This window comes from Schistocerca nitens, chromosome 6 (genome assembly GCF_023898315.1).
Source record: "Schistocerca nitens isolate TAMUIC-IGC-003100 chromosome 6, iqSchNite1.1, whole genome shotgun sequence".
Lineage (NCBI taxonomy): Eukaryota > Metazoa > Arthropoda > Insecta > Orthoptera > Acrididae > Schistocerca > Schistocerca nitens.
Genome location: NC_064619.1, coordinates 694,080,189 through 694,105,768, shown reverse-complemented (window position 1 = coordinate 694,105,768; position 25,580 = coordinate 694,080,189). Strand labels below are relative to the sequence as shown.

At 39.1% G+C, this 25,580-nt stretch overlaps 1 protein-coding gene across 2 annotated transcripts in view; it reads left to right on the top strand.

Annotated features, from left to right (window-relative positions):
• Positions 1–1,770: 1,770 nt before the first annotated feature.
• Positions 1,771–25,580, top strand: part of LOC126263012 (polynucleotide 5'-hydroxyl-kinase NOL9) — a 76,979-nt gene continuing 53,169 nt past the window's right edge. For both annotated transcript variants that reach the window (XR_007546796.1, XM_049959978.1), the window contains exons 1-3: positions 1,771–2,088; positions 2,170–3,818; positions 25,292–25,508. Coding sequence is in view for 1 of the 2 variants with exons in the window: in XM_049959978.1 (XP_049815935.1) it covers positions 2,012–2,088; positions 2,170–3,818; positions 25,292–25,508 (1,943 nt within the window). In the remaining variant the exon portion in view is untranslated. The remainder of the gene's footprint in view (positions 2,089–2,169; positions 3,819–25,291; positions 25,509–25,580) is intronic.

Here is a 25,580-nt window from a genome sequence, read left to right as displayed (position 1 = left end):
TGTTGTGACTATAATTATTTTTATGTTGTGTGCTTCTACTTGTGTGGCAAATGCTTCAAAATACTTATCACTACATTATTTAAGAATGTCAATGTTTTTATAATTGTGACCCTTTCTAATGTAAATGGCAACTCCACCTTTCTCCATTTCTTTTCTACAATTCTTTGAAGCTAAGGTATATCCTTCCATATTAAGTATCTCAATTTCACTTCCTAAATGATGTTCAGAAATACAAATAATATCATCAGGATTTGTAGACTGTAGCTCATCTAAACAGATCTGAAATTCATTAATTTTGTTTTTAAACACTTGATATTTTGATGTAATAAATTTACTGTTATTTTTTTATCTTCACAAGTATTGTGCTAAACATTTTCAGATACATCTTGTTTCAATATTGAGTGTGTAGATAATGAGCTTAACTTAAAAAAGAACTACTTCGATTAGTTGCAGTGTCCCCCTTAAAGAATTTGCTATCAACCTAGCCAGTATATCCTTCCCTATTCTATCGAGATGCAGACCATGAGAAGTAAAGCCCCACCTACCAATAGTGTCAACAGGAACTAAACCAATCCCTGACCCAGCACCAGCCCGAAGCAGTCGATCCAACTCCATATTGACTCTACTCACAGAGCTGTTCAACTGGGGTATATCGTACCGATTGAAAACAGGCACAAACTCAACATTAGTATGGTTCGTTGCTGATGCTATTTGTGCCAGGTCACTCTCAATACTGTAGCCCTGGTCTCTTTCGATACTGTACCCTGCTCCACCCACTATTACAACATGATCCTCCTTGGTGAAACCTGCTCACAAAGATCCTATGCCCTCTATCACTTAGCTGAGAGATGCACTTGGCTTTAAAACGTTTGTGACCTGGTAGCTGCCACCTAATTTTCCCTGCAGAAGTTGGCCCACACCTCTTCCATGACTGATACCTAACAGCAGAATTTTCTTTCTACTTCCTACTTTTTCTGAAGCAACAGACTTCCTAACTGAATTCTGCTGTGCATCAGCTACATCTACATAAGGCTCTTCATTACTTAACTGTGGCAGCAGGGCAAATATATTTTTGTGCCAACAACGAAACTGTCAGATACTGTCCCCTCTCCGTGGCCCCTGTTCCCTGCTACCACTTCCCACTTCTCTTCACCCTTCTCCCCCCTTAACATTATTAGTTCCTCCCTAGCTTTATCTAATTCAGCCTGAAGGGCTCTAATCTTCCCATCCTGTTCTGCTATTTTCATATATACACTGTACAGTGCCTAGGAAGAGTGTCATTTTGTTCCCCAACTTCCATGCGATCAAATTCCCTCCAGTGAAACGATCTGTCACAAGAGCTGTTTAGCATCCCGGAACTAACTTAGCTGCTCCATACTCTAAGTGACAATACCTCTGGAATACATTGCGTCACATAAAACGATGCTGTGTTATTATTTTGGAATAAGGAATAGCTGAAGGCTGTAATGAGAATCTTATCTCAGTGTTTTAAATCTTTTACCTTTTGTGAATATCTCTTTACTTAGTTAAAGGCAATGCCCATTTTTTTGCCATGGTGCTAACTACTGAGGCGCGACAAACAAACTATTCAACATCTGCGTTGTTGAGTTGAACGAAACAGAATGAGGGAAGATCCACGTAGCAGCAATTGCTAATGTTCTTGGACCTTGGTGATGAGAAGTACATGCCGTCATGTAATGATAGCTTTCCCTTTGACTTCTCTGCTCAAAGACATTATCGGCAAGACGAAAAACTATTTGTTTACGTTGTACCAGCGGAACACGTGTAGGTTTGTGTACAAACGGAAAAAAACATGTTCGATTATGTGTAATACTATAGTGATAGTTTTAGGAGAAGGGGAAAAGGAGAAGTATGATCTTAAATATTCTTTATTTTGTACCCTCGACACGTAACTGCACTGTATCTTCACGAGAAAATACTATTTACTGATTTATGTATTATTTGCCCTGTGCGCTAATATTTGTGTTAAGTAATTTAGCAGCCTATAAACATGGAAAGATTCAGAGCTGCGCATGTTACAGCGTCGAAGGAGCTAAAAAAACGAAAAGGATTTAGAAATAAAGTAAAGTAAGTATACGTTAGTTTACAGTATTGTCCTTACATCACTCGTGAAATGAATATGTCGCTAATTTATGTTTTTTTCGACAGAAACTTGTTGTCAGCAAGGTCAGGTAATAATGAATTAACGACACGGGGTAAACTCGAGGCTTCCGGAATGGGTGTGCAACCAGTGGATTTAAGTTCCTGGAGATTGGACCCCAGGAGAATGAAGAAGAACAAGAATGTGGAGGTTCAGTTTATAACGGATGTCACGTCAAAAATTTTGGAGGCAGCCGATACAGTAACACCACAAAAAGGCATGTCTCATAGGGATGATACCATTACTTCAGGAAATGAAAGTGAACCAGAAATTGTCACAGAGATAAAAACTGACTTATTGAACAAGAGTTGTGATCCTTTACGAAAGAGTGTAAGTGAGAGGAGAGACGTTGAAATACGAGCTACTGCTGCTACTTTATTACTACCGGTCAGTGACATGACTGGGACCAGTCAGGATGACAGTGAAAAACAAGGAGCAGACAGTGTTTCAAAAACATCCAGGAAAAAATTGCGAAACAGGAAAGAGAAGAAAAGAAAGTCGAAAATTACCGAATTTAGTGCCAGTGAACATATAGGCCTAGCTCCTGTCATCTCATCCCAACTTGAGAAAAGTCATGAGAATGACAGTTACCCCAATGTTTTTGCTGCAGGTCACAATGCTTTTGTGTCTGATTCAGCAGAGCTTATCAGTCTACAAGTGCATAATGTGGATACTGAAGAGTGTGTGCCATCATGTGGTACAGATATGTGTGATATTGCACCGTTAATAGTGAAAAGTGAAGGTCAGAATTCAATGGAAGACATTATAGCAGCAAGGCTAGAAAGTGTTTGCAGAAATGGAAAGGGGGGCAGAGACGATGTTGCCAAAATGACACAAAATATGAAGAAAATTCTTTGTTCCCATGAAGAAGTATGTAATGACTCACATGTTTACACATGTGCTAAAGGTGGTGGTGTGGCTAGTACTCCAGATGACACAAATTGTAGTTTAAATGTGCCACAAACATTTGTAAGGGAAAAATTTCAATCTTTATCCATTGAAGATACCAATGATTGTGATGTTTCGGTTTTAAGGGATATCTTTCATACACGCAGCAAAACACAATCTATGGTATCTACAGCCAGTGATGTTGACACCTGTGGCACACAAATTGATATTCGTTTTGTGGAAAATGATAGGTTCCTATTGATAATGAAAAGTGGGGCTTCAGTTTACGTCAGAGGAAAGCTTACGGTTTCTGTAATTGTTGGCTGTGCAGAAATTTTGGGATATAAACTGAAGCCAGGTAATGAACATGAGAAATATACAATCTTTTCACCTCGTGGTGTAAGTCTTTTGTGCATGACCTCATGTGCGTCAAGTAATACATTTGCCAGTGATGACCACCTTTTGACAGTTTGTGCACATAATCAGTTACCTGATAACCTCATTGACTCATTAGAAGAGTCGGACAGTGTACTTTTATTAGAAAAGGCAGAGAGCAGTGTTGTTGATTATCTGAGTTTGCATCTGCCAAATAAATTATTTCCTAATAGTTTATCAGTTGCAAAAACAAAGAAGAAGTATTCATTTGCAGAGAAAAAATTGGACTGTGAGTTATTGCTTGAAAACTCTGCAGAAAATGTGAAACTGTTTTGCAAAAGAGATGACTGGGACAGTTTATCAGATGTGATATTATCCCAAAATTCCTCAAAAGGTATGTACATACATGATTAATTACTTGTTATGCCACATTGTGTAAAAAAAGCTGCACATGTTGGTTTGAACTAGAATTAACTGATACTGTATGTTTTTGCCAGTTTTCTGCTGAAATCATAAGAGAAGTATTACTGTAATTGAAGCTAAAATCATGTCCTCATATAAGGTTGTAAGCATGCAGTGGAAGAGCAGCAAACAGTTTTTGTAGGAATGAGTTGATGTAATTGTGTCAAATCCTGATGTGACTATAGCCACAGAATGTGCAATGTATTTGCAAAATCTGTGGTCATAACTTCAAAAGTTCATGAGATATTCATCATAACTTTAAAAAATAATTTTTGGGTCATCATGGATAACCCTTCTCTCAGTACAGCACGTTTTTGGGCTTCAGAAACTCAACATCACACTATTAACTTTCTGTGTATCGTAGACTATCAGCTACACTAATGATCAGGCAGCCAACAAAATATTCACAAAAAAAAAAAAACCACGATATTTCAGTGTTTAAGGAGTTGGAGTTGGGCATTCAGACTACTGCTTCAGAGTATGTGTATTCCCTCATAATGTTTGTTGTAAATAATCTACTGCAGTTCAGAAAGAACAATGATTGTACTTAATTACAATGCCACAGTACTCAGTGCAAAGGTTGTCTGTAGCACAAACAGAGGTATAGGCTACAATGCAGCAACTAAAAAGTTTCTCCATGACAACTCCTATTCTGTAGAAGTATTTCTATTATTGTAATATGTAAAAGATGGTGGGTAGGAATTACTAACCCACATCTGTATATTTAATAATAGTAATAAACAAAACAAAAGAACTAATGAGTGCTCAGCAAGTACCCATATTTACAGCTGGCTGGGGTGGCCGTGCGGTTCTAGGCGTTACAGTCTGGAACCGAGCGACCGCTACGGTCGGAGGTTCGAATCCTGCCTCAGGCATGGATGTGTGTGATGTTCTTAGGTTGGTTAGGTTTAATTAGTTCTAAGTTCTAGGCGACTGATGACCTGAGAAGTTAAGTCGCACAGTGCTCAGAGCCATTTGAATCATATTTACAAACTAATCTATGATGTGAATGTAAAATGACTCGTTCCACATCATTACGATTTATTCGTGCAAATGATCAATGGAACATACAGCTAACTAAGTAACTAACTGGTTTTACTAACTCACTACCAAGCTGTTGTTGTTGTTGTGGTCTTCAGTCCTGAGACTGGTTTGATGCAGCTCTCCATGCTACTCTATCCTGTGCAAGCTTCTTCATCTCCCAGTACTTACTGCAACCTACATCCTTCTGAATCTGCTTAGTGTATTCATCTCTTGGTCTCCCTCTACGTTTTTTACCCTCCACGCTGCCCTCCAATGCTAAATTTGTGATTCCTTGATGCCTCAAAACATGTCCTACCAACCGATCCCTTCTTCTAGTCAAGTTGTGCCACAAACTTCTCTTCTCCCCAATCCTATTCAATACCTCCTCATTAGTTACGTGCTCTACCCACCTTATCTTCAGCATTCTTCTGTAGCACCACATTTCGAAAGCTTCTATTCTCTTCATGTCCAAACTAGTTATCGTCCATGTTTCACTTCCATACATGGCTACACTCCATACAAATACTTTCAGTAATGACTTCCTGACACTTAAATCTATACTCGATGTTAACAAATTTTTCTTCTTCAGAAACGATTTCCTTGCCATTGCCAGTCTACATTTTATATCCTCTCTACTTCGACCATCATCAGTTATTTTATACTCCCTAAATAGTAAAACTCCTTTACTACTTTAAGTGTCTCATTTCCTAATCTAATTCCCTCAGCATCACCCGATTTAATTTGACTACATTCCATTATCCTCGTTTTGCTTTTGTTGATGTTCATCTTATATCCTCCTTTCAAGACACTGTCCATTCCGTTCAACAGCTCTTCCAAGTCCTTTGCTGTCTCTGACAGAATTACAATGTCATCGGCGAACCTCAAAGTTTTTACTTCTTCTCCATGAATTTTAATACCTACTCCGAATTTTTCTTTTGTTTCCTTTACTGCTTGCTCAATATACAGATTGAATAACATCGGGGAGAGGCTACAACCCTGTCTCACTCCTTTCCCAACCACTGCTTCCCTTTCATGCCCCTCGACTCTTATAACTGCCATCTGGTTTCTGTACAAATTGTCAATAGCCTTTTGCTCCCTGTATTTTACCCCTGCCACCTTCAGAATTTGAAAAAGAGTATTCCAGTCAACATTGTCAAAAGCTTTCTCTAAGTCTACAAATGCTAGAAACGTAGGTTTGCCTTTTCTTAATCTTTCTTCTAAGATAAGTCGTAAGGTTAGTATTGCCTCACGTGTTCCAACATTTCTACAGAATCCAAACTGATCTTCCCCGAGGTCCACTTCTACCAGTTTTTCCATTCGTCTGTAAAGAATTCGTGTCAGTATTTTGCAGCTGTGACTTATTAAACTGATAGTTCGGTAATTTTCACATCTGTCAACACCTGCTTTCTTTGGGATTGGAATTATTATATTCTTCTTGAAGTCTGTGGGTATTTCGCCTGTCTCATACATCTTGCTCACCAGATGGTAGAGTTTTGTCATGACTGGCTCTCCCAAGGCCATCAGTAGTTCTAATGGAATGTTGTCTACTCCCGGGGCCTTGTTTCGACTCAGGTCTTTCAGTGCTCTGTCAAACTCTTCACGCAGTATCGTATCTCCCATTTCGTCTTCATCTACATCCTCTTCCATTTCCATAATATTGTCCTCAAGTACATTGCCCTTGTATAAACCCTCTATATACTCCTTCCACCTTTCTGCCTTCCCTTCTTTGCTTAGAACTGGGTTGCCATCTGAGCTCTTGATATTCATACAAGTGGTTCTCTTCTCTCCGAAGGTCTCTTTAATTTTCCTGTAGGCAGTATCTATCTTACCCCTAGTGAGACAAGCCTCTACATCCTTACATTTGTCCTCTACCCATCCCTGCTTAGCCATTTTGCACTTCCTGTCGATCTCATTTTTGAGACGTTTGTATTCCTCTTTGCCTGCTTCATTTACTGCATTTTTATATTTTCTCCTTTCATCAATTAAATTCAATATTTCTTCTGTTACCCAAGGATTTCTATTAGCCCTCGTCTTTTTACCTACTTGATCGTCTGCTGCCTTTACTACTTCATCCCTCAGAGCTACCCATTCTTCTTCTACTGTATTTCTTTCCCCCATTCCTGTCATTCCAAGCTATTACCTTGCAATCTGAGTACAGTATTGGGATGCCCTGGTAAGAAGATAAAAAATGAGAGGAGTGAGGGTAACCTGTCACCTTACAGGCACTGAATCGCCAATAGGCACATAAGCCAGATTAAAGCAGTCCAACAATATCTTCTTTGGAGCTAACAGAATAATTAAACACACGTGTACATATTCATGGAAGGCTACATTGTCCTGCTACTGCAGGTCAGCTGAGGGGGCAAATTATGTTGGGTGGATTGGGTGAGGGGAAGAAGAGAGGAATGGAAGAAAGGGAGGATGGCAGCTGAGAGGAACAGGCAGCAAGGGAACGTGATTGGAATGTAACACTGTTGAACCTGTCCTCGTGCAGGCAAGGTAGTTGCATCTCACATACAGTAAAGTGGTTGAGGAGGGGTGGTAAACAGGAAGAGGGAGAGCAAAGAGCATATAGTGGGTGTAGATTGATTGAATGAAGAGCAAGCCACTAGGAAATGGAGGGGTGGAGTTGAGTATGAGGAAGTAATTAACAGAGTTTTAGTCATTAGGAATTTTCGGTCTAAGGATGTGTTGGAAGGTTACTTCTCATCTATGCAGTTCGCAAAAGCTGGTATTGGGGCCCAGACTATAGCTAAGAGTGAAACTGATGTCTCAGTGGCAAAGTAGGTCAGTGAGCTCAGGGTACTTAATCTCGGTGACTGCTTTGCAACTCATACTACTTACACCCATTACTAGCTAATGAGAATTATTCTTACAACACATCCTTTGATTCTACGGTCCTCCTGCTTCAGTCTCTACTAGTCACATTCCTGCCTACAGTTTTGATCAGGGCCACTGCCAGTTACAGCAGTGTTTCTCTAGTGCCCAAATGTTAGCAATGTGACAATTTCATGTACCAGTGAAATGATACTTTAATGTAACCAGTGAGAGGTGAAAAAAGAGGCAGTGCAAGTCTGGCACTGAAATTGATAGTGTTCTCTTCTTTGCTGTTGTCCCAGCCCCCCCCCCCCCCCCCAAATATGTCATGAATCACGAGGTTGTGATTAGGTATTTACAATCTTGGTTGTCACATATATTTGAATGTTTGTTCCAAATGTTGGTTAGCTGATTTCTGGGAGGGGACGAAACAGCGATGTCATCGGTCCCATTGGATTAGGGAAGTACGTTGGCCGTGCCCTTTCAAAGGAACCATCTCGTCATTTGCCTGAAATGATTTAGGGAAATCACGGAAAACCTGAATCAGGATGGCCAGACGGGTTTCAACTGTTGCCCTCCTGAATGCGAGTCCAGTACGCTAACCATTGCGCCACCTTGATTGGTGTTCTGAATGTTTTACAAGGTTGTGGTATAGAGGCATAGAAGAAAGTGACAATATTCCTTAGTATCTTGCTTCGAAACATTTTGTCATTTACTCTCTCGTTGGCTGCATACCATCAGCAGCTGTCACACCCCCTTTCAATTCCTATCATACCTCAAGGTCAGTACTGACAGCATTGCTGCAGGGAACATGAAGTCTGCCACTGGCCCTGATATTGACCTTTACCCCACAACCACATTCACCTGTGTCCCCATACTCCCGCTAAACTTTGTTAATATATGTTTTTATACTTTGTTAATCCATGTTTTTATATTTATTTATTGGCTCCGTAGACAAAATGCGTTGTATGTATCAGGTACTGTACTGTTCATTCCACAGTTTCTGCCACACCACCGCCCCTCCCACTACCCTCGCTCCCCAATTGAATCCTTCACTTCATAGCATGTCACATAAAACTTCCCGTGCCTGTGCCAAGGTGAGCTCACTGGTACCACATTTCTGTTCTATTCCTTTGACGTCTTTCACACTCAGAGGTCATTCTCTCTTCCCTCCACCCTTGTCTCCTTCCTTGTGCCTCTCCACATACATACTGTTTCTTTTTAATGTGCATTTGTTCCGTGTTGGCTCAGGGTAGGCATGGGTAGTTTAATGGGCTTGCTGGATGCGGGGACGGAGTGTGTGTATTCCAGGTGTCTGCGTGTAATGTTACTCATGTGAAAGAGCATGGAAGTTTTCTAATTCTTTGCAAATCCTGTCACTGAGACAGGACTTGGATGCCAGCCTGGTTTCACATAGTGGGATATGAGAAGCTGCCTAAAAATCACATTCAGGCTGATTGGCACACTGATCCTCATCGTTAATCCGCTGGCTGGATTTTATCCAGGGCCAACACACCTCCCCATCCTGGAAGCAGCAGTTTAACGTGCACTGCTATCTGTGTAAGTGCCTCTTCATCTACACACGTTCTCTGCAAACCACTGTGTAGTGCATGGCAGAGGTTTTCTTCTCATTCCGACCACATATGGACTGCGTGAAAAATGACCATGTAATTGCATCTCTGTGTACAAAGGTAGTCCAATTTTGTCTTAGCCATCCCTGCGAGAGTGTTACATACAAATATTTAGTGTAGTCCTAGTTTCTTCATTTACTGTTGGTTCTTGAAGTTTTTGTAATATGGCTTTCACAGACTAGGTGGTGTCTGTCTTGAAGTGTTTACAAATTCAGGATTTTGAGCATTTCAGGGACACTTTCCTATGGGCCAGTCATTGACATTCATGACACCTTTTTTGTAATGTTCAATATCCTCTGTTAGTCCTATTTGGTACAGGTGTCACAAACATAAGCAATATTCTAGCACAAGCAATCTCAATTATATGCTGACTGCATTTCCCCATTATCCTGCCAATGAACTGAAGTCTACCACTTACTTTGCCTAAGATTCAGCCTATATTATTTCGTATCCCCCCACAGATTGTTGCACCCAGCAATTTTATGAGTTGACATTCCAATTGTGGCTAATTGATAATATAGTCCTAGATACTTCGTTTTGTGAGTTGCCATTCTTAAACCACTTTGAAATCTTATCTATATATAACTGGATATTTGTGCAGTTTTTTCCAGATACTGTCTGCCAGGTGTTAAAATACAAGGGTCTCAACACACTTCATTAGGGCATGCCTCAAGCGCATTAACAGTGCCTCTATATCCAAGATAACACGCTGATCCTTCATACCAAGGAACCCTTTGTCCAGTTTTGTTTGATATTCCACATGATTGTAGACCTGTTTGTATAGGGAAACACTCAGCATGCTGGCTTGCAAGATGGGGCGATCAGGCAGCAGCATATCAGATCTGTGTGGCACATTAATGACCGTGACTGGTGCACCAGACACCCAGAGAGTGGCTTTCAGGCAGTTCCCCATGCTTTCTTTTTAGCCAAATGATGGGCTTGTTCCCAATTCCCTTCTCAGAAAGTACGATACATAAATAGTTAAAAAATGATCACACACACAGAACAACGTTTACACAGTTCACAGACAGGTGGCGCACAAGTCTTCCCTCCGATGACTGTGATGATGGGAAGCATGCCTGGCCACAAAATAATATAAAATAATGTTGCCAAATCTTGAATGCAGCAGACCCCGTTCTACAAGAGATTAATGCTAACAGGAAGAAGACCCTGTGTGATTGTACCTTTGTTAATAAGTCTTTTTGTGGCACTGAATCAAATGCTTTTCAGAAATAAAAAAAACTATTACATTTTCCTAATTGTCTTTAACCATTGCTTTCAGAATATCACGTGAGAGAACTGCAAGTTAGGTTTTGCATGATTTTTTTTTTAATCTTTCTTGTTGGTGTGGAGGAAGTACTTCTTTTAAGATATTCCGTTATTTTTGAGCTTGGAATGTGTTCTAGGATTCTGCAACAGAGGGATGTCAGTGAAACTGGACAGTAGGTTTGTGGATCACGTCTGCTACTCATCTTGTAGATGGGGCATGACTTATGCTTTCTTCCAATCACAGGAAACAAATTTTTGTTTGATGAATACAGTATATTATGACTAAAAGATGGGTTAACTTAGTTGCAGTTTCGGCATTGAATTTGACCTTTCTTCATGTTAGTGATTTCATCTGTTTCTCGGTATTACCGGCACTGATATCTATGACACGTTTTTGCAGTGGTGTGAGTATTAAGCTGGGACAGTAGCCATGTATCTTCCTTTGCAAAAATTTACACACACAATCAGAATTTCTGAGAATTTGATGAGAGGTCTTTCAATAAGATTGTGATATAATAGTTGTTGAAGGCTTCACAAATTGCCCTTTTCACGGCAGCATATGTTTAATTCTGTGTCTGTCTAGAGCCTAATACTTTGCTTTACAGTCATTCAGTTGTTGCTGTTTCTTTAAAGGTTCCTTTACTGTGATCATATACCATGGAGGATCCCACCCCGCCATGAACTGTTGTACGTTATGTATGCTGTATGTGTCAGCTATTCTTCTAAACTTCTGCCACAGTTCCTTTATATGCTCCTGCCCACAGATAAATGTTTTGATTTCCTCCATAAGATGACATGACTGGATCTTTATCTAGCTTACTGAACATGTAAATCATCCCGCTAGTTTTAGCTGGTGTTTAGAGTTTGACAATCATTGTTGCCTCACTTGCTTCATGATCACTGATAACAGATGCAGTGTGGATGTCCTCAAAGAACTCAGGTCTGTTTGTTGACATTAGATGTAATATATTTCTATCATGGGCGCTCTTCCAAGTTATTGGATGTAAGTAGTTTTCCAAGAAAGTATTGGGTAGTGTTTTGTAGGGTGGCTTGTCAAAACCATAACTTACAAGCTTGTAATTATTCCAATCAGGTGTCAGATGATTAGTCTCCTCCAGCGAAGGCAGTATGTTGGCTAATATACGTACTCACAACCTGGGGTTTTCTTGTACTGGTGCGACAAATTGATCTGTGACATTGTGTGAGACGTGTGTTAGGTTGGAAGGTGAGTCTGGTGTTCGATAGAAGGAACCATTTATAAGTCTATGCCCACCCTTGTTACCAAGTCTTGCTCCAGCAATCTTACATGCAGGTTCAATTTCTTGTTTGCTGAATTTGAGTTTCATGTCTGTTGTAAAAACTGCACTACCTTGATTTTCAACTAGCCTATTCTTTCAGTATACACTTCAATTTACTTCAAATAGTTTCCTGCTGTCAATTAAGCCAGATTTCTGTACCTAGCATTATATGAGTTCCACTGCTTTCAGGAGCACTTCATAAGATCTTTGGTGTGACGTCATAAGCACGTGACTGCGTGTGAAATCGCTCTCTAAGTTTTCATCTATTTTTAGGTTTCAGATATATATTTTAACTGTTTTGTGATAATATTTACTATATAAGTGACTTATTAGTGGTTTCTTCATTCACCTCTGCATTTATTGTGTTGTGGCCTGATATTTGTGAGTGTTTCGTATCGAGCAACTTAACCTCTTACCCGTGTTTACATTCCGCGCTGACCAGTTGCAGCTGTAGCGGCGCATCGAAAGCTAAGTACTAATTAATTGTTTGTGTATAGTAGTTTATTTAGGAACTTTAGTAGTCTTCAACCGGTGTTCTTGGTGTTTTCCGGTGAAATAACTTCAGAAGAAATTTTTGCGAACTGCTTTCAGTTTCGTTACTGTCATTAGACGTTTGATTTTCTTTCTGTGTTAGTATTTTGTTATATTCTCGTTTGTTGTTGATTAATACTGTCAATAATAGTAGTTACTTCCCTTGTAGAGCAAGTTTGTGATTATTGTAGTCAGTTTTTAACATCTTCTTATTGTAGTAGCGGAACTTAGATAAAGTTGTTTTCTTGTTTCAATAATTGTAAAATTTTACCATGAGTGAGAAGTCTGGGCTTTGCCGTAGGTTCGTGAGTGGTGGATTGCGGTGTGAGACTTGTTCGAAGTTTTTTCACTGGGGGGAATGCAGTGGGGAAGCCAGTGGGCATTCTGGTGAGATCCTCTCCTGGAACTGTAGGTTATGTAGCAAGAGTAAGTTGATAGAGGAGCAGGAGCGTAAGATCTGTGCCCTTCAGGTGCAGTTGAAAAACGCACAGGAGGAGCTAGATAGGATGAGGAGGGAGAAGGGGGTTGGGGAATGGGAGCTGGCTGTTGGCAAGAGATCTGCTAGGAGAAGGAGATTTTCAGATAGTTTTACTATTGGTGTTTGTAATAGATATGACCAACTGTCACAGTCTAACGGAGAGGAATCTCTAGTAGCTGTAGATGTAGGAAGTATGCAGCAGACCTCAGCAGTTACGGTGGCTAGGACAGTTGCAAAGTCTAAGAGAAAGAAGAAGGTTCTGCTGTTAGGTAGTTCTCATGGTAGAGGTGTAGGCCAGCAGTTGCAGGAAGTTTTGGGGAGTGAGTACCAGGTCACCAGCATTGTGAAGCCTAATGCAGGATTGGCTCAGGTGACTTTTAACATAGGGGGGTTATGTAGGGATTTTACTAAAGAGGATCAGGTAGTGATTGTGGGTGGGGCTGGTAATAGTATTGATAGGGATGGGGAGTATGACATAGATGGCAACACGAATGTGCATTTCATGGAACTGTTTCATCGTCACGATCGGCCTCATCTTAATACAGCCGTCAGGCGTAATAACATGAGACTTGGGGGTGCGCTGATGACAGAAGGCATGAGTCACATTTCAGTGGTGTCGGTGGAGTCTATCAGCAGGACGGGTTTCACTAGACATGGCCTGCACCTCAACAGGTATGGGAAGGGGAGGTTGGCAAAACTTATAGGTGACAGCATAGGTGGGGGTGGTGGGATCACTCATGGGAAAATTCCGGTAGTTGTGGGTGTTAGAGCTGTACCTTTTTTAGATTGAAGTCAGCTGATAGGTATTCCTGCTTAAGGGAAGTCTCTCTAACAAAGAAACCACTTTCTACAAAGCTTGGGTATCCGATTAATGAGGGAATTAGTATATTTCATCAAAATATACAAGGTATTAGAGATAAAGTTAGTGAACTGCTTATAGATGTTGACTCTGAAATTATTGGTATATCTGAACACTTCTTAAATAAGGAGATAATTCAGAGGCTTCCTTTACCAGGATACAGGTTGGCTGGCAGCTTTTCTAGGAGCTCTTTGCGGTGTGGGGGAGTAGCCATGTATGTGAAAAACGGTATCCCATTTGAGTCAATTGATGTTTCAAAGTACTGCACTGAAAAGGTGTTTGAATGTTGTGCAGGTGTGGAGCTAAACTACTTACTGTTGTTATTTATAGATCCCCAGACTCCGATTTCACAACATTTTTGCTAAAGCTAGAGGAGGTTCTTGGTTCACTTTATAGGAAATACAAAAAGTTAGTTATATGTGGTGACTTCAATATTAATTGTATAAGTGATTGTGCAAGGAAAAGGATGCTGGTAGACCTTCTTAATTCATATAATCTTATGCAAACCGTATTCTTTCCAACGAGAGTGCAAGGGAACAGTAGAACAACCATAGACAATATTTTTGTTCATTCGTCATTATTAGAAGGGCATTCTGTTAGCAAAAAGGTGAATGGCCTTTCAGATCATGATGCACAAATTTTAAGTCTAAAAGATTTTTGTGCTGCAACACATGTTAAATATAGTTACCAACTTTTTAGGAAAGCTGATCCAGTTGCTGTACAGACTTTTGTAAACCTTATCAAGGAACAAGAGTGGCAAGATGTTTATAGTGCTGATACAGTAGACGATAAATATAATGCTTTCCTCAAGACTTTTCTCGTGCTCTTTGAAAGTTGCTTTCCGTTAGAACGTTCAAAACAGGGTACTAGCACAAACAGGCAGCCTGGGTGGCTGACTAAAGGTATAAGAATATCTTGTAGAACAAAGTGGCAATTATATCAAAACGTTAGAAACAGTCAAAATCTAAATGCAGCAGCCCATTACAAACAGTATTGTAAGGTGCTTAAAAAAGTTATTAGGAAGGCAAAAAGTATGTGGTAAGCAGATAGAATAGCTAAGTCTCAGGATAAAATTAAAACCATATGGTCAGTCGTAAAGGAAGTGGCTGGTCTGCAGAGACAGGTCGAGAATATAGAATCAGTGCATAGTGGGGATGTCCGTGTTACTGATAAGTCGCATATATGTACAGTATTTAATAATCACTTTCTGAATATAGCAGGTGAACTAAATAGAAACCTAGTCCCAACTGGGAATCATATAGCGCTCTTAGAAAAAAGTGTTCCGAGACTGTTACCTGAAATGCTCCTCCATGATACTGACAAGAGGGAGATTGAGTTAATAATTAAATCACTAAAGACCAAGAACTCTCATGGATATGACGGGGTATCTAGCAGAATACTGAAGTATTGTTCCACGTATGTTAGCTCAGTACTTAGCCATATCTGTAACTTTTCCTTTAGGAGTGGTCGGTTTCCTGACCGATTAAAGTACTCGGTAGTGAAGCCACTTTATAAAAAGGGAGACAGGGATAATGTTGACAATTATAGACCTATTTCTATGCCATCGGTGTTTGCTAAAGTTATCGAGAGGGTTGTATATACAAGGTTACTGCAGCATTTACATTCACATAATTTGCTGTCAAATGTACAGTTTGGTTTTAGAAATGGCTTAACAACTGAAAATGCTATATTCTCTTTTCTCTGTGAGGTTTTGGACGGATTAAATAAAAGGTTGCGAACGTTAGGTGTTTTCTTTGATATAACAAAGGCTTTTGACTGTGTTGACCACAAAATATTACTGCAGAAGTTGGAACATTATGGAGTAAGGGGAGTAGCTTACAATTGGTTCGCCTCCTACTTTAAGAACAGAAAGCAGAAGGTAATCCTCCGCAATATTGAGAGTGGTAATGATGTTCAGTCCCAATGGGGCACTGTTAAATGGGGCGTTCCCCAGGGGTCGGTGCTGGGGCCACTGCTGTTTCTTGTTTATATAAAAGATATGCCTTCTAGTATTACAGGTGATTCAAAAATATTTCTGTTTGCTGATGACACCACCTTGGTAGTGAAGGATCTTGTGTGTAATATTGAAACATTATCAAATAATGTAGTTCATGATATAAGTTCGTGGCTTGTGGAAAATAATTTGATGCTGGCCGAAGTGGCCGTGCAGTTAAAGGTGCTGCAGTCTGGAACCGCAAGACCGCTACGGTCGCAGGTTCGAATCCTGCCTCGGGCATGGATGTTTGTGATGTCCTTAGGTTAGTTAGGTTTAACTAGTTCTAAGTTCTAGGGGACTAATGACCTCAGCAGTTGAGTCCCATAGTGCTCAGAGCCATTTGAACCATTTTTTGAAAATAATTTGATGCTAAATCACAGTAAGACTCAGTTTTTACAGTTTCTAACTCACAATTCAACAAGAACTGACATTTTAATCAGACAGAATGGGCATGTTATAAGCGAGACGGAACAGTTCAAGTTCCTAGGCGTACGGATAGATAGTAAGCTGTTGTGGAAAGCCCATGTTCAGGATCTTGTTCAGAAACTAAATGCCGCTTTATTTACCATTAGAACAGTATCTGAAATAAGTGACATTTCAACACGAAAAGTAGTATACTTCGCATATTTTCATACGCTTATGTCATATGGTATTATTTTTTGGGGTAATTCTTCTGATTCAAAAAGCGTATTTTTGGCTCAAAAACGGGCTGTTCGAGCTATGTATGGTGTAAGTTCGAAAACCTCTTGTCGACCCCTATTCAATAGTCTGGGAATTTTGACATTGCCCTCACAGTATGTATTTTCTTTAATGTCGTTTGTTGTTAGCAATATTAGCTTATTCCCAAGAGTTAGCAGCTTTCACTCAGTTAATACTAGGCAGAAATCAAATCTGCATGTGGAATGCACTTCCTTGACTCTTGTGCAGGAAGGAGTGCAGTATTCTGCTGCATCCATTTTCAATAAGCTACCACAAGAACTCAAAAATCTTAGCAGTAGCCCAAACACTTTTAAGTCTAAACTGAAGAGTTTCCTCATGGCTCACTCCTTCTATTCTGTCGAGGAGCTCCTGGAAGAGCTAAAAAATTAAGCAAATTCCAGTGTTACATTCTTGATTTTCTTTATTTAAACTAACGACTTGTCGCCTGAATATGTTTCTTATATTTCATTTTATCTGTTTCTACAATCGTGTTATAATTTCATGTATTGACTCGTTCCATGACCATGGAGACTTCTCCTAAATGTGGTCCCACGGAACAATAAATAAATAAATAAATAAAAAATAATAATAATCTGTAATTTGTTGCAAATGCTTCAGAAATTGCTCACTAAGATTAATAGTCCCATCTGTGACAGACTTCTTTTTGTCTCACACTAATACTTCAGAGTTTAGTGCTGCTATCATTATCTCTACTGGGCTATCTCTGTAATCTTAAAAAAGAAACAAAATAAATCTTGTGTGCACCCTACACACAGTCAGCTCCTAGTTAGCAGCCACTAACGTAGTGCATACCCTGTGACCTGTGACAGAAATCACAGCCACATCTTATCACAGAACCTTTCAAGTCTCTGGTTCAAACATTCCACATGTTTCGGTGTCAGTCCACCACTCAACCTCTCATTATTTGTGTACCTTTCAATGTAATGTGGTCATTGGTCAATACTACAGATCATTCTTGTCACCACAGCCTTCATTCCAAAAACAAAGAAAACTTCACTGGTAAGGGGACAGTTTGAGGCAACCTTTCATGGCTCAACATAACTACGAATAACCTGTGAAGAATATGAAATGGTTTTAATTTTGGGGTTAAAACTGCATTGCCTATTTCCTCATCTAGCACTGGCAACATAAAACTACCCTTCTATTCGCTGTGCAGAACAGACATTTTGCCAACCTACAGGCAATACAGGATATGTGTCTTGGGTGGCACTGCTTCTGTTCTAGGCCTTATCCCCTCTTTAAGAGTGCACTGTTCCATACTGAATTCATTTGATTTTTGAACTTGCTACTATTTATGACAAATGAATAAAGAAATCTCTGCATGTAATATCGAATATTCATTAGGAATTGCAATAAATAAATAAATAAATAAATAAATATTTGGTTGGGTTGACCATGGCATTCATCATGCTTAGATAGCTTGCCCCAGATTTCATTTAATGTTTTTGTGCTTATCTCCAGTGAAAAGCTTAAGACTCAGAATCATTGCCAGAATTCCACTGCAGTTACTCACAGAAAATATTCATACAACTTGCATCAATTTTTTTGTGAAAATTAATGTTCCACATTTGGTCTGATTTATTTGTAGTTCTTTCAGTTTTTATTAAAGAATGCTAATTGTGATGATGCCTGCATATACACCTGCATCTACATAAATACTTCACAAACCACAGTACGGTGTATGGCGGATGGTACCCTGTACCACTACTAGTTATTTCCTTTCCTGTTCCACTCACAAATAGAGTGAACCCTAATTTCTCGAATCTTATCTTTGTGGTCCTGACATGCAGGGTAAGTTGGCAGCAGCAGAATCTTTTCGGCACCCAACTTCAAATGCCGGTTCTCTAAATTTGCTTGAAAGAATGTCGCCTTCCCCCCAGGGATTCCCATTTGAGTTCCCGAAGCATCTCTGTAACACTTATGTGTTGTTCAAGCCCACTGGTAACAAATCTGGCAGCCCACCTCTGAAATACTTCAACGTCATCCTCCAATCTGACCAGGTACAGATCCCAAGCACTCAAGCAGTATTCGAGAATAGGTCACACCTGTGTCCTGTATATGGTCTCCTTTATAGATGAACCATGCTTTCCTAAAATTCACCCAATAAACTGAAGTTGACCATTGGTCTTCCCTACCACAGTCCTCACATGCTCATTCCATTTCCTATTGCTTTGCAGCATTACAGTCATATATCTAAATGACGTGACTGTGTCAAGTAGTACACTACTAATGCCATGTCTGAACTTTACAGGTTTGTTTCTTCTACTCATCTGCATTAACTTACACTTTCCCACATTTAGATGTAGCTGCCATTCATCACACCAACTGGAAATTTTGTCTATGTCATTCTGTATCTTCCTACAGGTTCCCAACTTTGACACTTTACCGTACACAACAGTGTCATCAGGAAACAACTGCAGATTGCTGCCCATCTCATATGCCAAATCTTTTATGTATATAGAGAACAACAGCAGTCGTATCGCACTTCCCTGGGGTACACCTGACATACCCTTGCCTCTGTTAAACACTTGCTGTTGAGGACAACACACAGGGTTCTGTTACTTAAGAGTCTTCAAATGACACTCTTATCTGTGAATTCATTCCATATTCTTGTAACTTCATTGGCAGCCTGTAGTGGGATACCATGTCAAATGATTTCCATAAATATAGAAATATGCAATAGACCTGTTGTGCTTCATCTATAGTTCACTGTATGTCATGTGAGAGAAGAGCAAGCAGAGTTTTGCACGAGCGATGCTTTCTGAAGCCATGTTGATTCTTGGACATAAGCTTCTCAGTCCCAAGAACTGAGAATATGTTCAAGAATTCTGCAGCAAACTGAACATAGGGCTATTGGTCTGTAATTTTGTGGGGCTGTTCTTTTATCCTCCTCATATACAGGAGTCACTTGCACTTTTTTCCAGTTGCATGGAACTTAATGCTGGGTGAGAGATTCACAATAAGTGCAAGATTCGCAATAAGTGCAGTCTGGACCTGGTGACTTATTTGCTTTCAAGTTTTTTCTCTGTGCCAGAGATGCTTATTACTATGTCATCCATACGGGAATCTGTCCTATGGTCAAAGGAAAGTATGTTTGTATGATTCTCCTGCATAAATTGTTTCTTGAATGTGAAATTTAAAACTTCGGCTTTCATTTTGCTATCTTCAACTGCCACGCCTGACTGGTCAACAAACAGACGTGCTTGGCAAATTTACATAGGACCAGAATTTTCTTTCGTTCTTCACTAGATCTTTTGCTAAAGTTAACAGCAGTACTTATTCTTGCTTTAGGCATAGATCTTTTCACAGATGCATAGATCTCTACAAATCTTTGCTTTCCATCAGTTGCGTGTTCCCTTTTGAACTGAGAGGGCAACAGCCTCTGCTTCCTCAGCATCTTCCGAATTCAGTCATTAAACTGTGGTGGGTTTTTGCCATTCTTTATCTACTTACTAGGCACATAACCCTCCGGACAATGATTTACAATTTACTTGAACTTTGCCCATAATCCCTCTATGTCCATCTCACTGGAACTAAGCAATATCTGTTCACTAAGTGAGATGCTAACAAATGCTTATCTGCTCCATATAGCAAGAACACACTCCTAGCTTTCTTGACTGACTTATTAATGTTCGTAACCATAATTGTTCTGACAACATGACCGCTAATCCCCATTTCTATACTGACATTGTTGATGAGATCTGGCCTAATTGCAGCTACAAGGTGCAAGAAATTTGCATTGCGTGTGGGTTGCTGAGCTAGCTGCCCAAGACAGTTTTCAGAAAACCAGTTCAAAAACATTACACATGATTGCCTGTACCGCCGCAATGAATCCATTGACTTCCCAGTCTATACTTGGTAGGTTCAAGTTACCTCCAACTAGCAATGCATGGTCTAGGTATTTATGCACTACTGGCCATAGACTTTCTTTGAATGACTGTTACAGTGGAATCTTGGTTTCACCTGTAACTATTATACATGATCATAAAACTTCACTGTCACACTCCACGTCAACCTCAATAGAAACAATCTTTTTCAAAACCATAATGAAATTCAGACTCATGGGATACCTAACAAAGTGCAATCTTCTGTGTAAAGAAGAGTTTGGGTTCCGGCCTCATAAAAGCACACAATCAGCAAGCTGCAATGGCTCATTTTACCAGTGTTGTTCTGAAAGCACTCAATAAATGACAGCATATAAAAGGCATCTTCCTTGACTTCAATAAAGCCTTTGACGCAGTAGATTACACAATTTTGTTAAATAAACTGGAAGCTATAGGAATAAGAGGGGTAGCAAATAAGTGGTTTCATTCATACCCAAAAAAGAGAGTGCTGCGGGTAGAAATCTCTCGAACAAACTACACCTTTCTGTCACTGAGTATATTAATATTGTAGCCCCAAGGAAGTGTGCTTGGTCCAATACTAATTGTGATATTATCAATGATTTTCCCCAGTGTGTTCCCCAGTGTGTCAAACATGGTGAAACAGTATTTTTGGTTCTGAACAACATTGCTTATCTCTTCTGAAGTGGTGGATTGCAGCATCATTGTGTTTGGAACATAGTTCAGTGTTTGTACAGGCTTATTTTGTCAAATTTGTGTTGTAGCTATGTTACTGAAATATTGATTTGCAAAATTTGCAATTTTTGTTTGGATCGTGTTGTGGCACCATTGTGTTGTGTCTGTATGTTTACCTGTTCTGTCTTTTTTCTATTTGTCTCCTGTTTGGTGACATCCCAGGATGCTTTCATTTTGTTTTCTCCCTTTTCTATAATTTTTATGATTTTGAGGCCATTTTACTGTTATTAACACTGTTGTATATATATATTTTTTGTATGGATTATAGTATTTTTGAAATGCAGTATCATTTTGGTTGGTTTTTATGCTGCTGAGGTGTTCGAGTGTTACGTAGGATTTTCCTTGTCCTGTTGGTCACCCAGTCACTGTTGTTTCGTGTTTTAGTGACTCATAGTACTTTTGGGAACACTTCTTCAAACCTGAATTTAAATTTCGATAGAAACTGAAACTTCCTGTCTGTACTAGTTTCCAAGGACACTTCTTCCCATGTTTCAGTGTTCATTTTCATGGTAAATTCAACCCTTTTTTGCTTAGAGAAAACCCTTCTATGTGTGAGTATTTTGTTTAACTTTCCACATCTATGTTTAATTTTAAGAGCTGACTGGCATGATATGAAAGGCCCAGGTTACCTACAACATCATTACAGTTTGCTTTCTCCAGGTCATTTAGTACACGGTCAGTGATTGATGCAGAATGCTTAGTTACTCTTGTGGCTGTGTTAGTCAATGGTGATATTCCTTAGCTGTACATAATGTTCAAAAATGTGTTGCAGTTTCTGAGAATACCTTTTGCACATAATCTAGTTTTATTTCTCATTGTTCTACCATATGGTTTATGTTTAATTTTATAAACCCACTTGCAGTTAACATCCTGACGATCTTGAGGCAGATCCACTAAATCCTAGATACCATTTAGTGTTCATGGAGACTTTTCATTTTTCATTGCTTCATACCACTTCTCATTCTCTGGATGCCATTACATCCCTGAAAGTTTGTAGTTCATCACTGACTGCTGCATAAGCCAGTTATTTTGGGAAGGAACTGGAGGGCAAGTTCATCATGCTTTCTTAGATTTATTCCTAACAAAGAAACCTTCTCAGTAGCTTAAGGTCCTTGTTTTTGCAAAAATTCCTCTTCATTTTCAACAGATTGTTGAACTTCATTTCCTTCTGCATCTGTCAGGAAGTTGTACTCATGCATAATGTTGTTGGGTCCAAGTTCTGTAGGATATCCTGTGGCATTTTCATTGAAAACCATGTATTGTGAAACAGTTATCTTGTTTGTTACAGGTTAATAATGCCTTTAATTGTTATTGTAACCAACCATTACCATATACTGTCATTTACTTTCAAATTTGGATTGAAAATGTTTGGGAATATGCATAAAGCATTCAGCACCAAATCTCCTCATACACTTTAATGATTTTTCTTTCTGAACCATTTCTCATAATGCATCTCATCACAATTAGGCTTATGTGGACAGTAATTTAATGTATACACTACCCTGTTGATTCTGTCCGAAGTGAGAAGCATTGGGTGAGTACTTTCGACTATAGATCTGATTTCACATTTAGCTTTACCATTTTGCTCTGGTGTATATGGTGAACAGGTTTCATGGATGATACCAGTCTTCTTGAAATGATTATGAAATTGATCATGAATAAACTCTCTCCCATTATCAGTCATAGTAACTTTAAGCTTATTCCTTGACAGCCTTTCCACTGACTGTTGAAACTCTAAGAACATGGAAGCCATATCACTTCTAATGTCGAGAAAATATACAAACCTATATGAAGTACAGTCATCCTTACAAATAAAAGAATAGTTAGCTCCACCTAATGATGTGTGTGGCATCTGTCCACATACGTAAGCATGAATAAATTCTCCTTTGAGCACAGGAGCAAGTCTGAAAACTTGATCTGGATCCATTCCTATTCAATTTACCATACTGACATGATTCAAACAAGAACTTACTTAAAGCAACTGATTTTATTTGTGGAATCAAGACACAATCAGTCAGTTTCTTCAAATTTTCAAAATTTACGTGTTTCAACCTTTTGTGCCATAACACTGCAAAGTCAGATGATACACAACTTGCTTGTTCCACATTTTCCATTCAAAATAACATTCTGTAACATTGATTTTCAGTTTTTACACCACTTGCCACCAGCCTCTCACTAAATATCTGAATGTTGTTATTGTTAAACGTGACTTCTAAACCTTTACTGGCTACTGCTCTCACTGAAAAAAAAAGATTTTTTTTTGTCAAACCAGGAACATACAATGTATTGTCCAGTTTACGAGGTTCCCATACAACATTTACTAGTGCATTTAACTTTACTGGTCCAATACCTTTGGCGCTGACAACTGAATTACCTACTATCCGAACAGGAACTTTGAACTTCCCTAATGGTTAAAGCATTAAAAACATTCCTCGTGCGAGGTAATGTGTTTTGATGTAGTGACCTTTATGGATAATTTGGAAGTCACATGATTTTGACTGTTTGGTTTTAAACTGTCTGAGGCAGGCTTTCTTCCTGTTAAGTTTTAATCCATTTACATCAAACTAATGTTCTAATTTATTTAGGGTGTCAATGACTCTCTGGAGAACTTATTCTGTGGTCTCACTTTCAATGAGTAGGTCTACAGATATGTCATCTGCAAATAAACTTGAGTGTCATGTTATATTTAGTGATAAATCATTGACATAAAATAAAAACAGGATGTAACCATGATCAGCCTGATCAATTTAATAGGGAACAAGGTTCTCAAGATATATTATTACCAGTGGTTTGTGTAATTATACCTAAATATGGTTGTGGGTTGTGAGCTGAACTGTGAGCTCCACGATTCTCTCTATTTAACCTTGCTCTAGAACAGGTAGAAGTGAAATATGCAGCCATAAAGATCTTTGACCATATCCAAGATATGAGTAGTGAATCTGAGAGATATGTTCTTTAATAAATGCAAAGTTGGAATATGAAATAAATATACATACATAATGCACATATAAATGTGTAGCATCTAGCCTTATAAACACCGTTATTTGTTACTTTTGTGAACTAATGGACACATTTTACATCAAAGTCAAACATTAGATAAGCTTCGCAAGACATTGTGTGAAGATGAATTTGTGAAGGCTCAATTCATCATTGTGACTGCTCAGCAGAGTCATTAATATAAGGCTATAATACAGTGTGCTGCCATAGTGCAGTGGTCAGCATATAAATTCCCTATGCTGAAGGATGTAGGTTCCAATCCATCGGAATTTTTTATTTCTAATACTTTTCCATGTGACTTTCATCATAATGCATTGGAATTTTTTTATTTCTAATACTTTTCCATGTGACTTTCATCATTTATTGACTTTCTTAGTTGTTATTATTTTTCTTCCTATCATTCCTTTTTCACTTGGAATCTGCCTTTGTCACCTATAATCTGCAGTCAAGTGCCAACCAGGACTGCTCTTCGGTTGGAAAAGTGGCAGCTTGTGTAGCCAGTTTGAAGATAATTGCAGGTAACCAATAGGATAATTTCAGGTAACCGATGACAGTGAGAAATTACAGGTTGCCTTTGGTGCTGCAATGTAAACTTTTCTGTCATGAGTTTTCTCATAGAGGTTAGCTTTAATCGCCGTGAACAAAGTGATCGTGATTTTAATTCTGCTGCAGACTGTAGCCCCCATCTTCTCGGATACATTGCACATCAGGAGGTGTTGTTAGGTTGGGACAGGAGTTTAAACTCAGGGCTACTACACACATCGTCTGCTGCAGTTCAGTCATTGGTCACTTAGAATCTGTTGCCAACAGAGCATCTCACATTTCTGACGTACCTCGCAGTGGCTACTTCCAGCATTTCTTCACATTATACATAAAAAGCATTTGGTAAGCAACCTGATGTTTTTTTATGTTGCCTGTAGCTGAGCAGTAGCTGGCAGCCAATGTGGCAACTCTGTATCGGCAAGAGACAGATGTTAACTATCAAGTAATTTTAATTGGACTATAATTAACATATCATATACACTAATAACTACTGTGATGAGTGTTCTGAGCTTAAAAATAACCAATTAACGTACTGTTTATTGTTTTGAGCCAAAGTTTATTTTTTAGTGGGTCTTCTTTCTTTGAAGATCTGCTTTGAAACATGACAATTGCTGTTTTAAGTATTTCTGTGTAGTTGTTTTTAATGACTTTTTTTTCTTTTTGTAGAAACCAACTGCACTGTCATATGTGGTGGAAAAGGGGTTGGAAAATCAACTTTGCTAAGGTTTCTTATAAATAGGAGCCTATCTTCATATAAGGAAATCCTTTGTCTTGATTTTGATTTGGGGCAAGCTGAATTTACAGTTCCTGGCTGCATATCTGCTGTAATTATCAAGAAGCCACTACTTGGGCCAAATTTTACACATCTCCTGCAACCGAAGAGGTAAAATTGGTAACTGAAGCCAATAAACTGTATACAATGCAACTGTGTTTTTTTCTTGATAAGATAAAGGTG